Source organism: Equus quagga, chromosome 14, assembly GCF_021613505.1.
Source record: "Equus quagga isolate Etosha38 chromosome 14, UCLA_HA_Equagga_1.0, whole genome shotgun sequence".
NCBI classification, from domain to species: domain Eukaryota; kingdom Metazoa; phylum Chordata; class Mammalia; order Perissodactyla; family Equidae; genus Equus; species Equus quagga.
In genome coordinates, this window is record NC_060280.1 from 87,350,933 (window position 1) to 87,375,711 (window position 24,779).

The 24,779-nt window shown below is 43.8% G+C and overlaps 1 protein-coding gene across 3 annotated transcripts in view; it reads right to left on the reverse strand.

The window, feature by feature from the left end:
• Positions 1-696: 696 nt before the first annotated feature.
• Positions 697-24,779, reverse strand: part of LOC124252038 (zinc finger protein 14-like) — a 30,101-nt gene continuing 6,018 nt past the window's right edge. Inside the window, exons 2-5 of one of the 3 annotated variants that reach the window (XM_046685136.1) lie at positions 4,145-4,271; positions 3,624-3,684; positions 2,265-3,253; positions 697-2,195 (exon numbers count right to left, since the gene is read on the reverse strand). In XM_046685136.1, coding sequence (XP_046541092.1) covers positions 1,258-2,195; positions 2,265-3,253; positions 3,624-3,684; positions 4,145-4,271 — 2,115 coding nt within the window. In that variant the 3' untranslated portion in view covers positions 697-1,257. Of the gene's footprint in view, positions 3,254-3,623; positions 3,685-4,144; positions 4,272-14,963; positions 14,991-24,779 lie in introns of those variants that run through there. The other 2 variants (XM_046685137.1, XM_046685135.1) reach the window with 2 other exon arrangements.

Sequence of the window (24,779 nt, forward strand, 5' to 3'; positions counted from 1 at the left end):
TCAGTCTTATTGACGTACACTCAAAGGTTAGTGAGAACATATCGACAGAATGCATTCAACCTACAAGTAACAGGAAACACAGAGTCTTCTCCATGTGAGAAAGGTGATTGTTCTCACACGGAAGAGCTGGGTGAAGGCAGCCGCTGCACAGGAAGCAGAGAAACAAACTCACAGGGTGTTCTTTTTATGTCCCATTGGAGATGCCATGTGAAGCAGGAAAATGTGCTCACTAGCACAGAATTCACAGGAAGTACACTCTTGGATAAACTTGCCACACAAATTTTTTTCGAACTGTTTAATAGTACAGAAAATAAAAACAGGCTCCTCCACCCACCATCCCCAAAAAGGAGCTTTCTCTAAAACATGGACAATGTGTACAATGAATTAGGCACATGCAGGAACTCTAATACAAGGCCAGTAAGAAAATCACAACAAATACAAAGTGCCACTTTTCAGTAGCCCTCTAACATAGAACAATTAAAACATTGTTAAAAAAAAACTAAAGATAAAATATTATTAACTGATTTAAGGGAAAAGCACTACCTATGAATCTTATTTACTATTTATGAAGGATGACTAGCAGACTCATCTCACCTCAATATTCATTTCTTTTTTTAATATATTTTTTTCAAAGATTTTACTTTTTCCTTTCTGTCCCCAGAGCCCCCTGGTAGATAGTTGTATATTCTTGCTTGTGGGCCGCCCTGTTGTGGCATGGGGGAGGCTGCCTCAGCGTGGTTTGATGAGCAGTGCCATATCCGTGCCCAGGATTCAAACCAATGGAACAATGGGCCGCCTGCAGCAGAGCACGCGAACTTAACCACTCGGCCACGGGACCAGCCCCTCAATATTCATTTCTGAAGTAAATTAATAGAAATGCACAGTCCAATGTGGCACTTTAAGAAAGGCTTGATAGATACAATCTATTTATTTTACAACAACTCTTTCATGTTGAAAGTTTTCCACAACCTCATATACAAATTAATTTCCATGAAGCTTTCTCACATGACTTACATTTACATTTCTTTTTGGTGGGAGTTTCACATAGAAGGATGTAGGCCAATTGAAGTCTTTCTCATGCTGTTTACATTCAAGACGTTTTTATCAAGTGAGTCCTTTCATGCCTTCAGGAAGAACTGGGATGACAAAAGTCTTTCCCAACTTGTTTATGTCTACATGGATTATCCTCTCGTGTGCATTTGTGCATATCCTCAAAAGGCTGCATGAGAAGTAAAGCCTGTCTCACTTTCCTGACATTCATGAGGCTTTCTCTCCACTGTGACTTCTTTCATGGACCTGAAGAGAACTGGAAGCAGTGAAGACTTTATTGCATATTTTACTTTCAGAGCGTTTCTCTGCAGTGTGAGTTCTTTCATGGACTCGAAGAGATTTGGAAAAAGTGAATGCTTTACTGCACTGTTTACATTCAAATGGTTTCTCTCCAGTGTGAGTTCTTTCATGTATTGGAAGATAACTGGAAGAAGTGAATGCTTTACCGCATCTTTTACATTCATAGGGTTTCTCTGCAGTATGGGTTCTTTTATGTTTCGAAAGATAACTGGTATAACTGAACGCTTTACCACATATTTCACATTGAAAGGGTTTCTCTCCGGTGTGAGTTCTTTCATGTCTTTGAAGATAAATGGAAGAAGTGAATGCTATATTGCATGTTTTACATTCATAGGGTTTCTCTCCAGTATGAAATCTTCCATGAATTTGAAGATAACTGGAAGAAGTGAATGCTTTACCACATTTTTCACATTTGTAGTGTTTCCCTCCAGTGTGAGTTCTTTCATGTGTTGAGAGACAATTGGTAGAAATGAAGGCTTTACCACATATTTTACATTTAAAGGGCTTTTCGCCAGTGTGAGTTCGTTCATGTATTCGAAGACAACCGGAAAAAGTGAACGCTTTACTGCACCTTTTACATTCATAGGGTTTCTCTCCAGTATGAATTCTTCCATGTATTTGAAGATACCTGGAAGAAGTGAATGCTTTACTGCATTTTTCACATTTGTAGGGTTTTGCTCCTGTGTGAGTTCTTTTATGTCTTGAAAGATAACTGGTATAACTGAACGCTTTACCACATATTTCACATTGAAAGGGTTTCTCTCCAGTGTGAGTTCTTTCATGGAGTCGAAGAGAACGGGAAGAAGAGAATGATTTACCACATTTTTCACATTCGTAGGGTTTCCCTGCAGTGTGAGTTCTTCCATGTCTTGAGAGACAAAGCGTAGAAATGAAGTCTTTACCACATATTTTACATTTAAATGGCTTTTCTCCAGTGTGAGTTCGTTCATGTATTCGAAGATAGGTGGAAGAAGTGAATGCTTTACTGCATTTCTTACATTCATAGGGTTTCTCTCCAGTATGAATTCTTCCATGTACTCGAAGATAACTGGAAGAAGTAAAGGCTTTACCACATTTTTTACATTTGTAAGCTTTCCCTCCAGTGTGAGTTCTTCCATGTGATGAGAGACAAAAGGTAGAAATGAAGGCTTTACCACATATTTTACATTTAAACAGCTTCTCTCCAGTGTGATTTCTTTCATGTATTCGAAGAGAACTTGAAGAAGTGAATGCTTTATCGCATTTTTTACATGTGTAGGGTTTCTCTTCAGTATGACTTCTTCCATGTCTTTGAAGAGAACTGGAAAAACTGAATGATTTACCGCCTTTTTTACAATTGTAGGGTTTCCCTCCAGTGTGAGTTCTTCCATGTGTTGAGAGACAAATGGTAGAAATGAAGGCTTTACCACATATGTTACATTTAAAGGGCTTCTCTCCAGCATGAGTTCTTACATGTATTTGAAGACAACTGGAGGAAGTAAACGCTTTACTGCATTTCTTACATTCAAAGCGTTTCTCTCCAGTATGAATTCTTCCATGTATTCGAAGAGAACTGTAAGAAGTAAACGCTTCACCACATTTTTTACATTCATAGGGTCTCTCTCCAGTGTGAGTTATTTCATGTGTTTGAAGTAAAGTGAGATAAGTGAAGTCTTTCCCACATTCCTGACATTTATATGGCTTCTCTTCATATTTTTGACAGTCATATGTTTTATGTTCAGTGTGATGTCTAATGTGCATTTTCAGCAATGAATGATGTGTGAAGACTCTTCCACATGAGCTGCATCCCCATGGTTTAGCTCCTGTAGTTTGCTTGTTCCGTCTGAGATTTGGAAGAAGGCTGAAGTTTTCTCCACACTGACCACCCCCTTCACTTTGACAGAGTCTCCCTACCATATGCTTTCTGTACAAACGAGAAGCACATTGTTAGTCATTTCTATATTAAGGATTTTACGTTTATTATGATTTATAGGGAATGTTCATGTTTTCTTCCTTCTCTGAATTCTCTGAAATGAAATATACTGAATTTTCTGCAAGAGGACTTCACCCTTGTTATTATCCAAACAGTGATATTCATAGACAGGGTTCACTAATACTATTTCTAAGTGCAAAAAGTGAACCTCTACATCACATTTCAGAAAGTATACTTGGTGAAAATGTTCTAAGAATATCTAAATTTGAAGCAAGCATTATTTGTTTTCTCTGTTTTAAAAAAAATTTCTTAACGTACAAGTAATCATACATGAGACAGAGATTTCTACTGTGTCACTCACCGTAGTTTTGTCCCCTTGTCTTTGCACTGATCTTTAATATCATGATCTTCCCACGTTATTCCTGAAACGCAGACCCAGAAAGTTTATTCCAAATATTAGAAATTATAGAAAACAGTTGTAGATTCTAAGTATTTGATAATCTATGGCCATGTCTACTGTATTTAGTAACCTGCTCTTTCCACCTTCTACATCTCACAACACTCTTTTTGTCTTTTGTGAGGAAGATTAGCCCTCAGCTAACAAGTGCTGTCAATCCTCCTCTTTTTGCTGAGGAAGACTGGGCCTCAGCTAACATCCGAGCCCATCTCCCTCTACTTTGTAAGTGGGACGTCTACCTCAGCATGACTTGCCAAGCGGTGGAATCTCCACACCTGGGATCTGAACTGGTGAACCCCAGGCCACCGAAGTAGAATGTGCGAACTTAACCACCTCGCCACCAGGCCAGGCCCTTAGAACACTCTTGATGGGCAAGCAGCACTTGTTCTCTCATTGATGCAGTGAAGGAATGTCCTCGTTCTTACCTACTGAGGCCAGGTGCCTGAAGGTTTCCCACATCACATCTCTGTAGAGTTTCTTCTGTGAAGGATCCAGTAAAGCCCACTCCTCTGGGGTGAAGTTCACAGCCACGTCCTCAATGGCCAATGAGTCCTAAAACACCATAAATGTGTATAGGGCAGGATGCATAAGGCTGATAGCACTGGGTATCTATACGCCAATTCTACGAAGGTAACATGGGATTCTATTATCTCCAACCATTTATTCTATGTTATGATCATCACAAACTCGCTTTCTACTGTACACAATGCTCATCTGTGCCATGCTGTGGTAGGCGTCCCATGCATAAAGTACAGGAAGATGGGCACAGATGTTAGCTCAAGGCCAGTCTTCCTCAGCAAAAAGAGGATTGGCAGTAGTAAGCTCAGGGCTAATCTTCCTCAAAAAAAAAAAAAAATTAGGAAGGAAATGAACATCATTGTGCAAAATCAATGGAGAAAATGAAAAGAAATAAGCTGCTTGTTTCACAAGACCAATAAAGTTGATAAATATCTAGTCAACATAACAAAGAGAAGAGGGAAGACAGAAATCACCAGTATCAGAAAGGAAAGGAGGGGAAAGGAATATAAAATAAGACTTGATAAAATGCAACATCCATTTATGATACACTAGTAATAGAGGGAAACTTTTTTTTTTTTTTGAGGAAGATCAGCCCTGATTTAACATTTGCTGCGAATCCTGCTCTTTTGCTAAGGCAGACTGCCCTGACCTAACATATGTGCCCATCTTCCTCCACTTTGTATGTGGGATGCCTACCACAGGATGGCTCGTGAAGCAGTGCCATGTCTGCACCCGGGATCCAAAATGGGGAACCCCGGGCTGCAGAAGCGGAACATGCAAACTTAACCGCTGCGCCACCAGGTCAGCCCCTCCACTTCTTGAGAAAGAACATCTTCACAAATCCTGTAGCTAAATTCATGGCATTTGTTGCATATGATAATGATTGTTTCCATGCAACAACTGGAAGAATTCACAATGACAGAAATGACTCCTGGCATTAATGAGAGCATAGCAAGTTTGCAGGATGTGTGAGTTAACTGCTTTCCTTCTAGACCCACATGAATAGAGTCAACGGAGCCTTGACAAAGAAGGAAAGGAGATTCCAATGAAAAAGAACGTATTTTAAACAAACAGTGGTAGAAATAATGGATATGCCCGTGCAAATACACACACACAAAACAAATGTAGTCACAGGCCTCACACTTTTCATGAGAACAAAGTCAAAACACACCACACATCTGAATGTAAAATGCCAAAGGAATAAACTCCTACAAGAGGACACAGAAGAAAATCTGGATGACGTTGTCTTTGCTGATGAATTTTCACATAGAAAACCAAAAGGCAAGGTCCACAAAAGAAAACGAGAAATTTTACTTAATTAAAAGGAAAAACTCCTACTCTGAGAAAGATGGTGTAAAGAGAAGATCAACACAATTCAGAGTAAGAGAAAATCTGTGTAAAATACTGTTGGATAAATGACGGGTATCTGAAATATGCAAAGAAGTCTTAAACCGTAACAGAGGAAAAACAAGCAATTAAGAAATGGGCAAAAGATCTGCAGACAGCTCACTGAAGAACAGATCTAGATGGGAAATAAGCAATATGAAACATGTTCCACATGAAATGTCATTAGGAAACTGCGAAAACAACAATGGGGATCACAAAACACTTATTAAAAGGGTAAAATTCAAAATATTCCAAACAGCAAATATCGGTGAAGATCCAAAGCCACAGGGAATCCTAGCTCATCGCGGGTGGAAACGGGATTTGGAACACCCACACTGGAAGACAGGAACCTCCTTTCAGAATAAAATACACTGTCACTACATAGAGTAACAGCCAGCAATCACGCTCCGTGGTATTTTGCCAAATGAGTTGAAACCTTATGTTAGCACAAAACCTACATAAGAATGTGTTTTGTTGGTTTGTTTGTTTCCAGGAAGATTAGCTGTGAGTTAAAAAATTCCAATCCTCCTCTTTCTGCTGGGGAAGCCTGGCCCTGAGCTAACATCCATGCCCATCTTCCTCTACTTTATATTTGGGACACCTGCCACAGCATGGCTTGCCAAGCGGTGCCACGTCTGCACCCAGGATCTGAACAAGCGAACCCCAGACCGTGTGAACTTACCTGCTGCGCCACTGGACTGGCCCCATAAGGATGTTTAGAAGCACTTTACTCATAATTGGCAAGAGTTAGAATTTGCAACAACATGTCCTTCAAGTATCGAACAGTCAATCAGTGGTGCATCCAAACAATGAAACACCGTCCAATGATAAAAAGAAGTGAGGTATCAATCAAGCCATGAAAACACATGAAGGGACCTTAAAAGTCTATTATTAAGTAAAGAAGCCAATGTAACAAGGCTATGTAGTGTATGATTCCAAGTGTATCACATTCTCAAGAAGACAAAAGTATGAGGCACTACAAAGATCTCTACGTGTGAAGGATTTGGGGGGCTGGAGGGAGGCATGAGTCCATGGGTGGAGAACAGGGGAGTTTCAGGGAAGTGAAACTACACTCTATGACACAGAAATGATGGGGACACGTCATTACACATTTGCCAAAACCCACACAGTGTGTAACACACAGAGTCAGTGCTAATGTGCACTGTGAACTGTAATGCGTCCATATGGGCTTGGAAATTCTAAGAAACGTACCACAGTGATACCCGATGTGAAAAAGTGCAAACGGTGCGGATGCCGAGAGAAGGGTTATGTGGAAACTGTCAATTCTAATCAATTTTTCTGTAAACTTAAAACCGTTGCTCTTTTAAAAAAATGATAAAGACAGACTCATTACAATTCACTCCTTTTTTACTGAAACATGACATCTCCCATTCAACTGACTTCAAGTTATTCTTTTTTCAAGATGGGCCCTGAGCTAACATCTGTTGCCAATCTGTTTTTCTTCTTCTCCCAAAAGCCCCCAATACATGGTTGTATATTCTAGTCACAGGTCCTTCTAGTTGTGCCATGACTTCAACTGATCTCAGGAAGCCAGTCTGTGCTCTAGGAGCCTGAGACCCACAGGGGAGGGGAAACTTCCATTGAATGCCTTGTTGGGCAGCACAGCACTGGATCCTCTGAGAAGTGCCATGGTCACTATCAGGAGTGGCAGAACCGCAAGGTGGTTGACGAGTGTCCTGGTGTTGCAGACCTATTAGTGTACACACAAGTGTGACTCTGACTTCTATTTTGGGGATCTCTGAGTCAAGAGGTTTCCAGAGTTCTCTTCCCACAAAGGGGCAAGACAACTGGTTGCTTTATAGAGTTCAAGTGCCTGGGCTTAAGTTGCTTTGAACCAATCCGTTTGCTCTGACAAAGTCAGACAGGGGTGTTGTCCACTATAACCCAGAGAGTCAGGGTCTTTGTTGCAATCTCTGCCCCTAAGTGCAGCAGAGTGACTTAGGGGCCCAGGGGAGCCCTCTGCAATCTTGCTTCCCACTGGCTGCACTTTCCTGGCCCTTCTTTCTCTCTGAAATAATTGCTCTTGAAGGAGTGACCATCGGATGGGCTCAGCTCAGTGACAGGGTACAATCATCCTCATAACTGCACACTCCCCCTAATGTCAAGGCAACTCCAGCCTCACTCTCACCTTCACTCTCAACACACACACAGGTCTCACCCAAGACACTGACAGAAGATCACATTAAGGAGGGCCAGATTCCCAGACTCCTGCTCTCAGAGGACAGGAATTTCCAAAACTGACAACTTGGAGTTCTCTGCAGTTACAACCCAGGCTTGGTGGGGTCAACAGTGCAACACAGGGCAGCCCCGCACCCAGGAGGGGCTGCCCAGCAAGCAGCAGCCCACAGTGCAGGAGCCTCCAGGCTTTCTCATCAACCTGTCCAGGTAAGAAGGCCCAGGGGAAAACAGAGGGCAAGGCTTAAGTGTTCAGTCATCAAACATCATCAGCAGCAAACCCTCCCATTCATTACAAGAACAAACTTGGGGGACACAAATAGGCACTCGCGCCTGGTTGTTTTTATATAAAGAAACACTAACAGGGGGCAGGACCAAGATGGCAGAGTGAGAGGTCTTCTTTTCTCTCCCCCGTCGAATCTACAACTAATTGGACATTCACCTGTTAACAAAGGATATCCAGATAGCATCTCAAGATGCCTAAAAGTCTCGTGCTACTACACATCGGAATGCGGACAGACTTTCCCCCCAGGAGGAGGTGGAAATAGGTGAAAGCTCTCCGACCCCCAACCCCCAACCCCTGGACAGCCTAGTTCCTGCAGGAGGCTCCCTTCCAACAGACTCCACCATAGCATTAGCAGGGAGGCCCCACCCAGAAGCCAGAACAAAGAGAAGCCTCTGGCGGGCCCGGCACAGCACCAGACCGCAAACTGCCACCGAGCTCACGGTCTCTGGCGCACGGCTCGGTACAGGGGGCACCCTGACTTCCCGTAGAAGTGCTTGGGGACACGTTTTGAGCTCCAGCAACTGGCTCTGCGGTGTGGGGAAGGCTCCGGGGTTCCGCATCTCCCCGGCAGGGAAAGCCTCTGCTCGCCATGGACAGGGAGGCTATGCCCAGAATCCAAGAAAAAGGAAAGCTCCTGGTGGGCGGATCCCCCGGGGCGGCTCCAGGCCACAAGATGCTGCTGGGCTCACGGTCTCCTGCGCACGGGTCAGTACAGGGGGTGCCCGGACTTCCCATGGATGTGCCTGGGGACTGGGTGAAGCTCCAACAGCTGGCTCGGCGCCCCAGGGGTTTGCTCCAGGGTCCCACACCCCCCCCAGCAGGGAGGGCCTCTGTTCGCCATAGGCAGGGCGGCCCCGTACAGCATTCAGAACACCAGGAAGCTCCCTAGAGCAGAATTCCCCACAAGGCAGCAGATTACAAGCCACCGCCAGGCCTACGGACTCTGGCCATGTCCCAGACGAGGCAAGGGGCTCCCAGAGATCCCATGAGAGTAAAGTGGGGCAGAGTACAGCTCTGGTGAAACAACTACGTAGCCCAGGCGGGAACTCCAGGTTCTTACAGCAGCCTCAGTGAAAGCCTCTGCACAGCATTAGTGGAAAGGTCCCAACTGGCAATCGCAGGCAGGAAGGCCCTGGGGCAAAAGCAGCACAGCTAAGTGAGCTAATGACAGACTGCAGAAGATACCCATAGCTCTGCTGGGACTTACGTGGACAAGTGTGATCTGGTGGGCTCTGTTAGGGACAAATCGGAGATTATAGGTGATCCTGCTCCTGGCTGATGGGAAAGCCCACAACACTGCTGCAGACCACAATGAGGGAGCACGTCTAGGTGGGCTGCAGCAGTAGGCACCAGCAGCCTGAGGCCCCCTTGCGATTGCCCCCACAACCGACAAGGGACCCCACAGGACCACTGTGACTATGAGGAGGGGTCCTGACCCAGTCAGTAACAGCTGACAGGGTTCCTGGTTGGGGCAGTCTAAACAGCTGCCCCCACACACACACCAGTCGCAACAAGTGGAAGCAGCGACTAAACTCTATCTCTATGCGGAGGCACAAACCCACGCCATCAAGCAGTATGAAAAAATATATTAAATCTCCAGAACAGAAGGAAAATCATAAGCATCCAGAAAACAATCTCAAAGACAATGAAATCTACAACCTAAATGACAATGATCTCAAAACTTCCATTATGAAAAAACTCAATGACCTAAAAGAGAATTCAGATAGACAACTCAATGAGTTCAGGAGCTATGTCACAAAAGAGCTTGGCACCATAAGGAAGAACCAATTAGAAATACTGGAGATGAAGAACACAATGGAGGAGATTAAGAAAAATCTGGACTCTCTGAAGAGTAGGGTCGATAATATGGAGGACAGAACTAGCAATTTGGAGGATAGGAATATAGAAATGCTGCAGGCAGAGGAGGAGAGAGAATTAAGACTAAAGAAATGAAGAAACTCTCTCAGAATTATCCGACTCAATGAGGAGATGCAACATAAGGATTATAGGTATACCAGAGGGAGAAGAGAAGGAGAAGGGGGCAGAAGGCCTGTTCAAAGAAATAATAGCTGAGAACTTTCCAAACTTGAGAAGAGAGATGGAACTTCATGTCACAGAAGCCAATAGATCTCCAAACTTTATTAACGCACGAAGACCAACCCCAAGACATATAGTAGTGAAACTAGCAAAAGTCAACGACAAAGAGAAAATACTAAGGGCAGCCAGGCAGAAGAAAATAACTTACAAAGGAAACCCCATAAGGCTATCAGCAGATTTCTCAGGAGAGACGTTACAGGCTAGAAGAGATTGGAATGAAATATTCAAAACTCTGAAGGATAGAAACTTGCAGCCAAGAATTCTCTACCCAGCAAAAATATCCTTCAAATACGATGGAGAAATAAAAACTTTCCAAGATGAACAAAAGTTAAGGGAGTTCATCACCACAAAACCTCCTCTTCAAGAATTGCTCAGGGAAGAAACTCATTCCTGAAAAATCGAAATAAGGAAAGGGGTTACAAAATGTAGAACAAAGGAGACAAGCAGAAGGACAATAACACAAAGTAACAGCTCTCCATCAGGACAAAATGCAAAAGACCTGTAAAGCAAGTGATAAAATTGCAATAGTAGGCCCCCAAGTTTCAATAATCACACTAAACGTGAATGGATTGAATTCTCCAATCAAAAGTCACAGAGTGGCAGGATGGATCAAAGAACAAGATCCAACAATATGCTGCCTCCAGGAAACACACCTCAGCCCCAAAGACAAACACAGACTCAGAGTGAAGGGGTGGAAGACAATACTCCAAGCCAATAATGAACAAAAGAAAGCAGGTGTTGCCATACTTATATCAGACAAAGTAGACTTCAAAGCAAAACAGGTAACGAAAGACAAAGAGGGGCAGTATACAATGATAAAAGGGATGCTTCACCAAGATGACATAACAGTCATAAATATATACGCACCTAACACAGGAGCACCAAAATTCATGAAGAAACTCTTAACAAAACTAAAAGTAGCCATCAACAGCAATACAATAATAGTAGGGGATCTCAACATCCCATTAACACCAATGGACAGAACATCCAGACAGAAAATCAACAAGGAAATTATAGAATTAAATGAAAAATTAGATCAGAGGGACCTAATAGATATATATAGGACACTTCATCCAAAAACAGCAGGTTACACATTCTTCTCAAGCACGCATGGAACATTCTCAAGGATAGACCATATCTTGGCTAACAAAGCAAGCATCAATAAGTTCAAGAGGGTTGAAATAATATCAAGCATCTTTTCTGATCACAATGCTATGAAACTAGAAATCAACTACAAGAATAAAGCTGGGAAAGGGCAAAAAATGTGGAGACTAAACAACGTGCTACTGAACAAACAATGGATTATTGAAGAAATTAAAGAAGAAATCAAATATTGTCAGAAGACAAATGAAAATGAAAACACACTGTACCAAATTATTTGGAACGCAGCAAAGGTAGTCCTAAGAGGAAAATTCATTGCAATAAGGCTCACCTCAATAAGCAAGAAAAATCTTACATAAACAACCTCAAACGACACCTAATGGCATTAGAAGAAGATGAACAAACAAATCCCAAAGTCAGTAGAAGGAGGGAAATAATAAAAATTAGAGCAGAAATAAATGATATTGAAACAAAAAAGACAGTAGAAAGAATCAATGAAACAAAGAGTTGGTTCTTCGAAAAAATTAACAAAATCGACAAACCCTTACCCAAACTCACTTAAAAAAAGAGAGAGAAATCTCAAATAAATAAAATTAGTAACGAGAGAGGAGAAATCACAACAGATACCAAAGAAATACAAAGGATCATAAGAGAATACTATGAAAAACTATATGCCAACAAATTGAACAACCTAGAAGGAATGGATGAATTCCTAGACTCATACAACCTACTCAAACTGAATCAGGAAGAAATAGAGAATCTGAATAGACCAATCACAAGTAAAGAAATAGAAACAGTAATCAAAAACCTCCCCAAAAATAAGAGTCCAGGACCAGACAGCTTCTCTGGAGAATTCTACCAAACATTCAAAGAAGATTTAATACCTATCCTTCTCAAACTGTTCCAGAAAATAGAGGAAGATGGAGCACTCCCTAATACATTCTATGAAGCCAACATCACCCTTATCCCCAAACCTGACAAGGACAACACAAAGAAGGAAAACTACAGGCCGATATCACTGATGAATATAGATGCAAAAATCCTCAACAAAATTTTGGCAAACCGAACACAGCAATATATCAAAAAGATTATACACCATGACCAAGTTGGATTTATACCAGGGACACAGGGATGCTTCAACATCCGCAAGTCAATCAACGTGATACACTACATTAACAATATGAGACACAAAAACCACATGATCATCTCAATAGATGCAGAGAAAGCATTCAACAAGATCCAACATCCATTTATGATAAAAACCCTCAATAAAATGGGTATAGAAGGAAAGTACCTCAACATAATAAAGACCATATATGACAAACCCACAGCCAACATCATACTCAATGGACAAAAACTGAAATCCATCCCTCTCAGAACAGGAACAAGACAAGGGTGCCCACTTTCACCACTCTTATTCAACATAGTACTGGAGGTGTTGGCCAGAGCAATTCAGCAGGAAAAAGAAATAAAAGGAATCCAAACAGGCAACGAAGAAGTAAAACTCTCGCTGTTTGCAGACGACATGATCTTATATATAGAAAACCCCAAAGAATCCATATAAAAACTACTAGAAACAATCAACAACTACAGCAAAGTTGCAGGGTATAAAATCAACATACATAAATCAGTAGCATTTCTATATGCTAACAATGAACTAACAGAAAAAGATCTCAAGAACTCAATCCCATTCACGATCGTGACAAAAAGAATAAAATACCTTGGGATAAATTTAATCAAGGAAGTGAAAGATCTATACAATGAAAACTACAAGACCTTCTTGAAAGAAATCGTCGACGACATAAAGAGATGGAAAGACATTCCATGTACATGGATTGGAAGAATAAACATAGTTAAAATGTCCATACTACCTAAAGCAATCTACAGATTCAATGCTATCCCAATCAGAATTCCAATGTCATTCTTTACAGAAATTGAACAAAGAATCCTAAACTTCATATGGGGCAACGAAAGACCCTGAATTGCTAAAGCAATCCTCAGAAATAAGAACAAAGCTGGAGGCATCACAATCCCTGACTTCAAAACATACCACAAAGCCACAGTAATCAAAACAGCATGGTACTGGTACAAAAACAGGTCCACAGAGCATTGGAACAGAATTGAAAGCCCAGAAATAAAACCACACATCTATGGACAGCAAATCTTTGACAAAGGAGCTGAGGGCCTACAATGGAGAAAAGAAAGTCTCTCCAACAAATGGTGCTGGGAAAACTGGACAGCCACATGTAAAAGAATGAAAACCAACCATTCTTTTTCACCATTGACTAAAATAAACTCAAAATGGATCAAAGACCTAAAGATTAGGCCTGAAACAATAAGTCTGCTGGAAGAGAATATCGGCAGCACACTCTTTGACATCAGCTTCAAAAGAAATTTTTCGGACACCATAACCCCTCACATGAGGGAAACAATAGAAAGAATAAACAAATGGGACTTCATCAGGCTAAAGAGCTTCTTCAAGGCAAGGGAAAACAGGATTGAAACAAACAAAAAAAACAGCCCACTAAGTGGGAAAAAATATTCACAAGTTCTCCATAATACACAAAGAACTAACACAACTCAACAATAAAAAATTAAATAACCCAATTACAAAATGGGCAGGGGACATGAACAGACATTTCTCCAAAGAAGATATACAGATGGCCAATAGACACATGAAAAGGTGCTCATCATCGCTAATCATCAGGGAAATGCAAATCAAAACTACACTAAGATATCACCTTACACCTGTTAGAATGGCAAAAATATCCAAAACCAAGAGTGACAAATGTTGGAGAGGCTGTGGAGAAAAGGGAACCCTCATACACTATTGGTGGGGATGCAAACTGGTGCAGCCACTATGGAAAACAGTATGGAGATTCCTCAAAGAGTTAAGAATAGAAATACCTTAAGACCCAGCCATCCCACTACCGGGTATATATCCTAAGAACCCGAAATCAGCAATTTCAGAAGCTCTACGCACGCCTATCTGCACTGCAGCATTATTCACAATAGCCAAGTCATGGAACCAACCTAAGTGCCCAGCAACTGATGATGGATAAAGAAGTTGTGGTATATATATATACAATGGAATACTACTCAGCCAAAAAAAGGACAAAGTTGTCCCATTCACAACAACATGGATAGACCTTGAGAGTATTGTGTTGAGTCAAATAAGCCAGACAGAGAAAGATGAACTCTGTATGACTCCACTCATAGGTGGTAGTTAACATATAGACAAAGAGAACTGATCGGTGGTTGCCAGGGGAAAGGGGCGTGGGGGGAGGGCACTAGGCGTGAAGTGGTGTACCTACAACATGACTAATAATAATGTACAACTGTAATTTCACAAGGAGGTTAACTTTTATAACCTTAATAAAAAAAAAAAAAGAAAGAAACACTAACAGGATGGTGAAGCAGTGAGCAAAACTGGTCATGTAGGGAGGCTATAGTCAGAGCAGAGGAGTGGGGCAGGACTGCAGGCAGGGAGTCTCCTTCAGTCAGTTTCCTCTTACGAACTTTTTAAACCTTCCCACGTACTATTTACTTAAAATAAGCGGAGACACGGGCTGGCCCAGTGCTACAGTGGTTAAGGGCATGTGCTCTGCTTCAGAGGCCTGGGCTTCACCAGTTTGGATCCTGGTCGTGAACCTTCGCACCTCTTACCACGCCAGGCTGAGGCAGGCGTCCCACATATAAAATAGAGGAAGATGAGCACAGATCTTAGCTCAGGGCGCATCTTCCTCAAAAACACAAAATAAAATAAGGAGAGATTTATATATGCCATATTTTCCTATGTTTGACCACCATTTTTAAATAACTTTCAGTTTTAACATTTCTACATAGGAAACCATTCCAACAGTCAATCCTTTAAACACTAATGGACATAAAACTGTAAAACATAAAAAATTTACCAATCTCTTTCTAACAACAAAGACAAGGGGCTTTTGGTTTCTGCCTCCACTATATTTACCCAGGGAACATTTTTAGGAAAGAGTAGCATATTATAATACCTCAGGGGTTTGCAATTAAGCCCTGAGTAAACTAGGAATTCCAAAGATTTACACAAGCTTCGACCTGATTTCTCAGATCAATGAAAACAGAAATTCAACTGCCTTTTCCCTAGACCTATTAAAACAGCATTCAGGGCTGGCCTGGCGGCATAGTGCTTAAGTTCACTTTGCTCTGCTTCAGTGCCCTGGGGTTCGGATGTTTGGATCCCAGGTGTGGAGCGACCACTGCTCATCAAGCCATGAACTGGCAGCATCCCACAAAAAACGGAGGAAGATGGGCACAGACAGTAGCTCAGGGACAATCTTCCTCTCACACACTCACATAAATAAGAAAATGAATGCAATTCATTTGTCTCAGGAATAGTACAGCGTTTTAAATGTCACAGTTCTCTAGGGACAAGGACACACAAAACTGACCTAAACATGGAAAATGCACCTGAGTACTGCAATACACCCATCTCACATCTTGACGTTCTCTTGTTTAAATGGAAAAAATGTTGGTTTCCAGAATTTTCTTGCCTTGCTCACATCATATCTCTGAAAGTACATTTTCAAACCCCAAGTGCAAATCGAAACTAGAATCAGAGAATTGCAATCTTCAACTGATAAAAGAATCTGAGGACAGAAACAGGAATATTCCAATCACCTCATAGAAGCAGCCTGCTGGCCTGCAGTTCAGAAGGAAACCGACACTCAGAAAGGGACCCTATTCCCACACTTGAGGTGTAAACTCTCCCAGTGGAGACAGATCCCCTGGAGAGGGTCAGTCCCTGGTGAAGGAGGGTGGGGACACATGAGCAGCCACAGGAATACACTCTGGGAGCCCCACGCACCCTCCCTCTCCTGTGAGCATGGAGGCACTGCCACCCCCAGGCTCCCACTCTCATAAGTGAGGAAAGTCTCAGTCGCATGCAGTTTAAGCTTCTGACCCACATGAACTCCAAATTCATGAACCTTTGTCCACAGGACGGAACACCTGATCTTCACAGCCTTTCTCACAATGCACAGATTATACTCTCAGTGCACCTAAGTGTGGGTGCAAAACTCAAACAATGTCTAAAATGTTTAGGCCTAAGGAATCACAACCACAACCTCAGACAGGGCGTCACTCCCCAAGCCATGAGCACGTGCACCCCCAGCTTTCCAGGGCTCTGCAGCTCCTCTCAGGATAAAGGCTCCTTCCATGGGGGTGTGAGCAGTAAGACACCTGCAGGGGGAGGGTCCCCAGGAAGGACAACTGGGCCTGCAAGGCCTTCCCTCTGCAGGCCCTAGGGGGCCTCAGCTTGTCCATTTCACTGCAGGCCTCAGCATCCCCAGGTGCTTTGGAACGTCACGTTATTTTAAACGAAACAAACCCAGTGTTTCAAGAACCCAGCAAAATCACTTAAGCCCAGCCTTTCCATGGAAAATAGGGCAGAAAATTATAAGGCACTTGGACTACTTCAAGGAAAAACCAAAAATACCTATTCCTTTCAGAAAATAAGATGGTAGTGAACTATTTCCATGGCAAGGAACCACACTTGACCACTTGTGGTCTGCAAGTCTGAGCCCTGACATTTCATTTGAAAACACCCAAAAGGAAGGAACAGCCCTCAGGAAACTTACTACATGCGTTCAGGGGAAGAAAAAGTGAAAGAGATATTCATAACGAATGGAATGTAACAGGAATATTTGATTTCTTTCTGAAATTCACCTCTCTGTTGCCCGTTTGTAACTATCTCATACTGTCTTCCAAGCTCTATTGATTAAATATATGTACCATTAGTGAACAATGGAGAAATCAATAAGGAATCAATCTTTGCAAGTCACAAACAAAGGCAGCAGCAATGCCAAAAGGACACAACACCCAGGAAAGCTTCTTAAGTGGAAGCTCCAACTAAACGACTTCCCAAAGGACATCTGTGCCCAGAAACATCCTGTGGCGAGAGGCACAAGGATTTCATACAATGTAGTTCATACGGGTATTTTCTGCCGTATTCTAATGTAAGACATCCAAAGAAACATATCTTTTAAAAAGAACCACCTAGGGCTCAAGGAAAAAATGATCCACAGTTAAAATATGGGGTCAGTTTGAAATACCCCAGGGCGGATGAATAGTCGCCAATCAGGCCGTTAACCAGAGACAAGAAGTGGGCTTTTGGAACTGGGGGGGGGGGGAGGGGACCGGAAAAGTCAAGGACTTCCTGCCAGTGGTGCGTAGGGCCAGGCTGGGGTAGAGGATAGGGGATTTGAGAGGCTGCTCCCCAAATATGTGGAAACGCAGGAGAAAACGGATGCCCCGCGGGGAGAAAGGAGGCCCTGCACAGCCCACAGACCGCGGCTCCTCCCACACGACTCCTGGAGACTGAGTCACAACTGTCCCTAATGGCCATCCCTGGAGTCAAAGCACAAAATGTGGAGACAGAGGCTGTGGGTGGAGAAGTGTGCAGAGAGCGACTCTGGGGCCGAAGTCACCACATGCAGTGACAGACAGGATGCTCAGGATCCTGGCTGCCGGCTCAGCCCCCATGTGGCTCGGGGCCCCAGACTCCAGAATTGTCCACGGGCAAGCTGGCAACTGCTGTGGCCAGTGCCAACCAGTCCCTCCTCCCCGTCTCCTCACCCCAGGGCAGCACACTCATCATTTCTGGGTCTCCTCGGTGTCCCTGAGTCCTTCTCATGGCTCCCATGGCCAGTGCAGCTCACAGGAGGACAGACAGGGTGGCAGAGCCACCAGGGACCATTCAGGGCACGAGACAATCTACCCCAAGCACGACAGGAACAAGAAAGGAGCTCCAAGTGGATACACTGCATCACCCCAACCACCTGCCCCAGGGGCTCCCCTGATTGGACAGTCAGGAAGGCCCCACCCTCTCATGGATGAGTGACAGTGCAGGGGAAGCCACAGGGCTCCAAGGAACCCGCCTAGGCTGCTGGCTGGAACCTGACTCACTGGCACATCTGCATTTACACACAACTTTCTCCTGCCCTGGGGCTGCCTCTACTCTTTTCACCAGGCTCTTTATGAACACATGGGCACAGGTGTGCACAGAAAATTCCTGACTGAGTTTCCAAAGGGAGCAATAAGTCTAAAACACTGGGGTGGCCCAGGCAAGGACACACTGAAACAAGACGGTCTTATGGGCTTTAGGGCTCAAGGGCTTGCCATAAGGCTTCAAAGCCAATCATGGAATTATGCCCCTTGTATAGAATTGGAGACATTTAAATAGGACTTCACCATTTGTCACAAAGAGCCAGGCTCCAGTTTAATCTTTGAATCTTGCTACTGGGGAGCCCTCCACCCACGCCTTCCCCATCCCCACTCATTTGGTGCTTAAGATAAAGGATCCCAGAGCGCTTGGCTCTGGTGTGAAGTTGGAATCCCACAGCCCTACCCTGGGTACAGGGACTCTTCAGTCTTGTGACTACGGGCCACTTGAACCAGCATGAAATGACCCATCTCTTATCAACACAGTGATCAAGAGCTGGTTTTCAGAAAACTACAAAGCATGACGTCAGCCCACGTCCACAAGAAATCTTGACCTGAAACGACATCAGAACCCACCACTGTCCTCCCCATGGAACTAAAGGAGGGGGACACGACCAGGACTGGAAAGTGACACTCTCATCAGAGGTGAGGGGTCCATCGTGCAGGAAGACCTGCTGTTGAAACCCATCCACACCTTGCCCTAACTGCTTAAAACCTCGTCATGTTTCAAACCTACCATAAACGCTAAATGCCTCCAATGCACACCTGCCCCGGCAGCATTTCCACAGGCCACCTTGTTCCCTCAACCTCTGAAATTTTCCCCAAATCCTGAATCGACAATGCAGATCTGACAGCATGTGCCTCCTGTCTCCTTACAGATTGTCGGAGGATAAGCTGTTTTCTTTCCCCAAAGGCTGATGCGGGAATAATTGGCTTTTTATGTGCATCGGTTGGGAGAACCACATCTTTGTCTGGTAACAGTCTAACCACAGGGCGTGACACATGTTCATTAAAGTCTCAGCTGTACATTTTACACCGGGAGAAATTTATTTTAGATCAGTTCTTACGCAAGTCCCTAGAGACCTCACAGATGTTAACCGCTATGCCTAAGGCAATTGATTCCTACTGTCACTGTCATAAGGAACACACTAAATCCTCATGTAAATATGCAATGCATCTAGAAACTGTTCCACTGCCCCCAGCTTTACTGAGATATAATTGACTAATAAAATTGTCTATATTTAAAGATAAAATCATGATGATTTGATATACACATATAATTTGTATACCTGAAATTTGCTAAGTCAGTACCTTAAGTCTTACCACACACACATACACACACACACACACACACACACACACACACACACACAAAGTAGGTACCTAGAGTTGGCAATGATGGATCATATGGAATTTTATGTTGTATATTTGAGGAAATCCCAGACCTTTTCCCACATTAACTACACCATGTTGTATTCTTACCACCCATGTATGAGAGTTCAAAGTTGTAAATATATCCCCAAGAAAACTTGTTATTATTTTCCTTCTTGATTGTGGCTATCCTAGTGGTTGTGAAGCCTTATCTAACTGGGGTTCTCATTTGCATTTCCTTGATGACTAACAATGTCCGGCATATTTTCATATGCTCTTGACCACGGGTCCATCTACTTTGAAAAAGAACATACTGAGATCCTTTGACACATTTAAATAGAGTTATTTGACTTTTTAAAACTAAGTTGCAAGAGGTATTTAGATATTTTTCATACCACTTCCTTATGAGACATATGGTTTCCAACGTTTTCTTCCATTCTGTGGGTTTTGTTTTCACTCCGTTGCCTTAAAACTTTTACTTTAAATTGTGGTAATATACAGATATCATGAAACGTACATTTCCACCATTTTGGAAGTGTATAGATCAGTTGTAGCACATGTCAGAATCTGCTGGATGGCAGTGCATAACTGGGCAATGTCTCTTACATTATGTAACTGTGCCCCTAACTTTCACAAGCAAGACGTCCCACTGGTTGACGCCCCTGCATTTACATCACTGAGTCCGCAAGGACCTACCAGGAGGCACTCAGGACTTCCGAGTCACTTCCTTTCACAGGGCCATGCCTCCTTGGTTAGGAGGAAAGGTATAAGAGAATATGATCAGAAAACCTCTCCTCAGCTCTTGAAGACATTGCAAACCCATTGCTAAGACAAGAGCTGCCCAACAAAGATCCTTAGACTCTCTGGCCACAGTTGGCCTTGGCACCAGGACAGCCCTTGATTCTCTCTTAGCTGAGCAGGGAGGCGTCTGTGCTGTGGCCACCACCACCTGCTGCTCCTGAATGAACACTTCTGGGGAAGGTGAAAATCAATGACACAGGATCACTGAGCAAGCAAATAGTTTTATTAGAAGGTGACTCCTTCCGTGGGGTCTTTCTTTGACTTACTGATTGTGAATGGTTGGGTCTTGGGGACCATGGCTCCAAAGTGCGACCCAGATGTTCAGAGCTCCCCTGCCTACTGGAATCAGCATGGACTCCCCGGCACACTGTGTTCTCTCAGACGGGTCAAGTGCATGTTTGCAGCTGCTAACCACCAAGCGATGCTCTCCCTGCACTGGAACCTCAGAAAGAAGAGGGCTACCGTCTTACAGATTGTGGACCTGCAGCCTTTCAGAGGGTAAAGGCTGTAAACCTGCGGGTCACAGGGGCTAAGCAAAAACACCATGACCTCTGGCTATGACCCAAGGGAAGAGCAAAACCTGAGAGAATGTCACAGCACTAGCTGAGAGGGACACGAGTGCCTTAAATTTGGTCACATCTCTGTTAAGCTGTGAGTCTCATCAACGACGGGAAATTGTAAAAAAGAAAACCACGAGCCCACGATGGAGTCATCTTGCTACTCCCACATCACCCAACCAGGGCCAAATCCCTCACCTAACCGAACATTCAGACTTTCCCAGGAGGACCCTCCTATCCCTTAAAGGAGGTAACCTGGCCTAAAATATTCCGATTTTATGTTTACAACTTTGTTTTCCTGCCTTTACAAGGTTTCCCTTTTCTGGACCATTTCGAGCTCTTCTCTCTTGCTGGATGGGATGCTGCTCACCTCACGAAATGCTCAATAAAGCCAATGAGACCTTTAAAATTTACAGTCAATTTCTGTTATTCAAGAGTATTAAACATAAAATGGTTCATACACTCTGTTTATGATGAATTGTTTCTTGAGTATCAAGATTCGAAAATTCAGCCTGAGATCTCAAAGTGTGTCTGAAGGCTGACATCCAGCATGTCTTCTGGGACTGGTATCTCATTTCCCGATGCCCATGTACACAAGAATGGAATTCATTTCTTCTAAGTCTTTTCTTTATTTATGCAAAAGAAGGAATTACAGTACGTATTTTCTCTCCCTTTTGATGTGCAAAAGTCAAGTGGCTTACATGGTGAAATGTGCTTTGCTTTCTTGTTCATGTCTAATACATCCCACAGCTAGGTCATGTCAATGCGGTGTGCCACCAGCACACGTGATGGAGAACACTGCAGAGCTGCTGCTGCTGTCCCTAACCAGGCCGTCCCTGATCAAAGAGGGGACCCAGTGCTCAGCACGGTCAGCCAAACTCCAGGCAATCAGGCTAGAAGATGCCAACAGTCTGCCTCATCTTCACAGTTTTACAGGCTTTTTGCTCAGTGCCAATGGTCGAACTGCCTGGTCACAACCACATCAACTCGTTATTCGAGGCAACCCTTTGGAAGAAAGACTGTGTGATAATCTTTCCCATAGTTCCTCAAATACAAAAGGTCACACGTGTCTCTGCACGGACTGAACATCAAACCACAGAGCCTCAGCTCAACCCTCCGGCTAGGAAATTAGTTACTGTTTCTGAGACACACACTCACACCTCAGATGAAACCAGAAGCAGAGAAAACAAACAGCGGGTGGGAGGTGGGCTTTGGAGCCTCAAGACAATGAGGTGCCTCCATGCTCCCAGGGAAGGATGAGGATGGCTTATTTGAACAAGTCTATCAACACACGTGGTAATGAGACCCACTATGCTACAGACTGATAAGACTGTAATAGTATTCTGAAAAAGTATATTGCAATACTTTGCACGATAAAAATTATTATATACGTTACTAATATGGAATATATTCTACTTATATATAATAGATACTGATTATGTATAACAATATACTATATGCCACCTATACTATATACAGATAATGTACTGAATATACCATTTGTGGAAATACATACACACTGTATTCTACATTCTCCCTATGTATACACACATACACACACAGATACACACTATATTTAGCCTTAGAAAAGTTTATACAATACTACATTATACTACAGTATACAGATACTTCTTTTAATATAGATGAAAAAAGCCTACCAAAAGCACTAATACACTGATTCCAGGAATATATCAAAGGACCTAAAACCACGACCATGTGGAATTTAACCCAGGAAAGAAATGGCTTTGCCTCTGAAAATGAATTAACATAAGAAACCATTAATGGAATCAACGTCAAAAACTATAGGATCATCTCAACAGATACAAACAAGCATGAGACCAAGTTCAACAGCCCTTCAAGGAAAACACTCAGGAAACTAGGAGAACCTCCCTCAGTCAACTCCCTCACCCTGAAATAATGCATCAGCGAAGAACCCACAGCTGACGTCATTCTAGATGGTGAAGGACTGCGGGCTTTCTCTCTCAGATCAGAGAGAAGACAGAGATGTCTGCTCTCACCTGTTCTACCCACTGTGGTGAGAAAGGTGCCACCAGGGCAATTAGGCAAGGATATGACTAAAAAACAGCAACATATGTCAAAGACATAGCCCTGCAGACACACAGACAAAGTCAACAAAGGCTTCCTCACTGGACACACACATGCACACACCCACACGAGACACACAAAGTCACCAATCCTCAGTGATAATGGCCCACAGACCCACAGCCCAGGCCCTGAAGAGGGAGAGTCAAGGGCCACGATGACTGCAGTGATCACCGTGTCCCAGCCCCTCGTGCTATGATTACTTCCAGAAACACGACTGTCACCGTGTGTCCCTTCCTCACTTTGCTTTCCCATTGGAAGTTCAGTGCAGACAACAAAGGTCCGTGGATCGTTGCCCTGCTGCCACGCCCTCCATTTCAGTCTCTGTGATCTGGAATCTGGAACATTCCAAGATGGAGAAGTGGACACCTCTGGGCCTCAGACCCCAAGTCACCCAGCCACAGAGACATCACCTGAGGGACCGAGAAAAGTACTAGAAGTTGTTGCAAGAGAATGCTGGTATGTGCCATGGGTCTTTTCTCCCTCTTCCCTTCAAGAAGCTGTGGGTGTGGCCTCTGACAAAGGGGGGATGTCCCCTGCACCTGTGCAATTCGGAAAAGCAGAAATCCCCACAATTTCCCACCTCTTCCGTTGGCATGGTGGCAGATGCATTCTGGGACCCACATGAAGAGAGGGGACCCCATGACTGTGGAGGGTCTGGCTGAGATCACCATTTCCAACAGGCCTCAGGGCTCCAACTCTGCAGGGTGAGTACTGATGCAGAAAAAGTAACCACTGGCCTTGGGGGGTGGGCTCCAAACTCACTCTCGAGGGGGGTTCTGAGGTGAGCCAGTGAGGTCAGCACATGAGCCACTGAAACCGCAGGGTGGAATGTGCCAGAGATCTCAGGGAGAGTGCTTTAGGTACAGCCGGGCAACTGAGGAAGTCCCAGAGCTAGGACAAAGCAAGACAAATCTTTGACAATATTGGTGTCATCAAGACTATTGTGAAACTGTGCTTGCTGGTGCAGAGGTGATGTGTATGTGACAGTGGGGAGTCTTGTGTTCCGGGGGGCTGTGCCTCAGGACATGGGCTCTGGGTACTGCCACTGCCTCACCTCACAGTCAACGTAGAACTACAAATGTGAAAATATGCGAAATCTCATTTACAATGGAGCCAGGAAGGGGCCAGCCTGGTGGTGTAGCCGTTAAGTTCACACACTCCACTTTGGAGGCCCCGGGCTCACCGGTTCAGATCCTGGCTGCAGACCTATGCACCACTTGGCAAGCCATGCTGTGGCACGCATCCCACATATAAATTAGGGGAAAATGGGCATGGATGTGAGCTCAGGGCCAGCCTTCCTCAGCAAAAAGAGGAAGACTGGAGTGGATGTCAGCTCACGGCTAATTTGCCTCAAAAAAAACAAATAAATAAATAAATGGAGTCAGGAGACCTGAAGGGTTAACACCCACCCATTAGGACTCGCCATACATTGCAGACCCCAAAGAAGTGTCCCTCCCATTCCCCAACAGGAAACCCCTTACTTTACAGACCTCAGAAAGAGGGACGAAGAATTTTTCCTTGCCCAGCAACAGCCCAGCCAATGAGAAGCCACCACACTCAGCCACTGTCAGTACCCTGATCTCTCCTCCTCCTTCAAGGGACTTCTGTTGGGAACAGCCCCTCCCAGCTCCCTCCTGTCCTCTATGAAAGCAAGCTCCT